Source organism: Miscanthus floridulus, chromosome 1 (genome assembly GCF_019320115.1).
Source record: "Miscanthus floridulus cultivar M001 chromosome 1, ASM1932011v1, whole genome shotgun sequence".
Classification (NCBI taxonomy): Eukaryota; Viridiplantae; Streptophyta; class Magnoliopsida; order Poales; family Poaceae; genus Miscanthus; species Miscanthus floridulus.
The window spans coordinates 160376062-160379037 of NC_089580.1; the positions used below are offsets into that span (position 1 = coordinate 160376062).

General features: G+C 51.3%; 1 protein-coding gene across 1 annotated transcript; it reads right to left on the bottom strand.

The window, feature by feature from the left end:
- Window positions 1–433: 433 nt before the first annotated feature.
- LOC136499801 (uncharacterized) lies at window positions 434–1522 on the bottom strand. Its single transcript, XM_066495328.1, has 2 exons — window positions 576–1522; window positions 434–494 (listed from the first exon to the last, which is right to left on the bottom strand). Exon 1 carries the CDS (start codon window positions 1397–1399, stop codon window positions 581–583), a length of 819 nt encoding a protein of 272 aa, XP_066351425.1. The 5' UTR covers window positions 1400–1522; the 3' UTR covers window positions 434–494; window positions 576–580.
- Window positions 1523–2976: the final 1454 nt, after the last annotated feature.

Sequence of the window (2976 nt, forward strand, 5' to 3'; positions counted from 1 at the left end):
TTCTCTATATGTTTGTTTTGTGTGAAGTGAGATAGACACGGGGATGTTAATCTCTCCTATCTTCATCTGGAAATGCTCTGCGTGAAGGGCCTGTCAGGCTCGCCAAGGCAACAGGAGTCATTGGCATGTTAGTCGCTGGTGATGGGGCGTATCCTACGATACACTCCTTCAAGTGCTCAAGATATACTACAGGATCCGTCTCCGCCAGGTAATAATAAGACTCAAACAGTCAAATTTTCACAACTTTTTGCCAAATTTCCAATTTGTTTTGCTAACATTCTGGTGAATCATTCTTTCCCATTTTCTTTAGGCTACACCCAGCATCACCGATGTGGAGATGGATGCTCGTGTCAATCCAATGACCATGGAGCATGTCATTGATGCGCTATCTTGATTCACTACACCGTCACCGACCACGACGTCTTTAGCAACCATCATTCGTGCAGAGAGCTCGTCTTCTATGTGCTGGCGGTCGCTTTCTGCACTAATGTGGTCTGTCATATGGTCGTGATTTTGTTAGGAAGTGTTCCATTATTTGCTTATGTAGTGGTCAATCCCAAAATTAGAATCCGTACTCTGCTTATGTGCACGTCCTTCTCTTCAGCTCTTTTCGCACAAATGCATACAGAGGGTTCTTAGCCTTGCATCCTGTCACACAGCAATTGTGTCCATCCAATCCTCTCTGCATTGTGATTGCTGCAAAAGAGAAGATCCAGGTAAACCGTTTTACACAGGGTGCCCTATTTGCAGAATCTGAGATCTGAATAACACGAGGGCCACCGCCGGCACCCGCACTGCGGCGTGGCCGGTGAAGTTGTAGAGGAATGGCAGCCCGGGCGCCCTCCTGTACCTGTACCTCCCCATCAGGCACGCGAACGCCGACCAGACCGCGGCGAACGTGCTGTCGGGGAGGTTGGTGCGCTGGGTGCCCGAGTTGACGAGCATTCTCGCCGCTGGGACCTTCACCGCCTGCCCGGCGACCATGACGCCGACGAGCCGGACGAAGTACAGCGACGGCAGGTCGCGGCTGGGCACCATCGCCGTGAACTACGCGTTCGCCGGCGGCGCCGCAGACGCCGAGGGCCAGGTACCCGGCGCCGCTCGACAGCGACGGCAGGCAGTAGGAGAACACCGGGCCGCCGTACCTGCCCGCCGCCTGCGACGACAGCGACACGCTTCTGCGGCCGAGGCCGATGAGCCCGTCCTCCGTGCCGAAGAAACCGGTGTTGTCGTGGCCGCACCCGAAGACGAAGCCCGGGATCGCGTCGGACTCGGACGGCGCCGTCGGCAGCGTCAGCGTGTCGCGCGCGAGGTCGCCGCCGGTCAGCGACCCGTCGGCGTACGTGGCCATGTCCTGCGTCGAGCCGTCAAGGCACGCGCGGCAGTCTGACGTGTTCATGTCGGCGTGGCACTACACGAGGCCGTACGCCTGGTCGGGCGCGGTGTCGGTGGTGTTCGTGGAGAACACTGTGGACACGGCGGCGGCGGCGGCGGCGGGGAGCGATGTGAGGACGTTGAGATCGGCCTGGAACGCTCTGCCGCACTTTCGTGCTGTTCGGACAGACTGTGTAGAATGGGTTGTTAGTATTGGCTATTGTTGCTAGGACGTTGAGATTGGCCTTGGGCGGCTCTGCGCGGCCGCCTGCTTGTTTAGCTAGCGGCGGCCTGGCTGACGACTTGGCTGGCCTCGCGCGGCCGCCCGCTTGCTCGGCGACGGTGTGGCCGCGTCGCTGCCAGGCGCGGTCACCAGTCCAGGTTCGAAACCGCCTTGCGCGGGCACGTCGTGGATGGTTCGCTCGCCCGACAACGATGGAGCTACAGGCAGGGCCACCTGATCAGGTTCTCTGTTGGGGCTATTTTGAAAGAGAATTATAGAAGGGAAGGGGCTCAATGAAAAAATATCAAGCTCCCGAACCGATATGGACTTGCGGTGTATAACATAAAAAGTTTAGGGACCAAAAAATACGCTATGAGAGTTGATGGATCTAGATGACACCCCTCTAAAAATTAATAGACATGTAGTGCATTTTACTTATTTTTTTCTACAAAGTATGGACGGTGTTGTGGCATTTAGGAAAACAAGGCTAGGTTCATAATTCAATCTAACTTATGGCTTGTTTGGCAGGATTCTGGCTCCTCTGAAAATGGCTCTGGCTCTGGCTCTGGCTCCTCTGAAGGAGCAACTTCTCTGGAGGAGCTGAAGCCGTTCTGAAAAATATTTGGCAAAACGGCTCCTTCGCACTAGACGACATAAACCCACAGTAAGGAGTCGTGCGAAGCTCGTTTTTAAGTCTTCTCCTGCGCAGGCAAAAAATAGCTCCGGCTCTTGACCGGCTCTCCATACGGAGCCCTTTCCAAAACAGGTGTTTGGCACAGCTCCTACTCTTAGGAGCCCTGCCAAAGAGGCTCTTAGTCACGAGGTGCACTATAGATTATGCATTGCATTACTCCTCCGTCTTGAAATACAAGGTATGCACGTATTTCAAAATTCAAATCCTTGTTATTTCTTATCAACAATTATCCTAATCATATACAAAGCTTATATTACAAAAATAGTAACATTAGATTTGTGTCAATAAAGACTTTCTAATGATACTTTTGTTGTCATAATTATTATATATTACAAGAGAAATTAACGGTCAAGTGTGATCTTGAAGACTGCACCAAGTTGAATCATACCTTCTATTTTGAGACGGAGTAATTTCAAACGTTAAGTGAGTTATTCCTTATGAATCTTCTACTTGTTTATAGCCTAGATAGAAATATTTTTGCCATAAAAACTCTATATGTATGTGTGCCCCCATCCACCAAAAAGAGTCATTGAAAAAAGTCTGTCAGTTTTTTTTTGGCCAAATATACGACACTGGATCATACGGTGCTACTAGCAGTTGCATTATTTTTTACCACCGAACGGTCCATTGCTTCCTTTTTCTTCTTCCACCGAACTGTCCTGTGTGTGTTAACCATTGTAGCCAC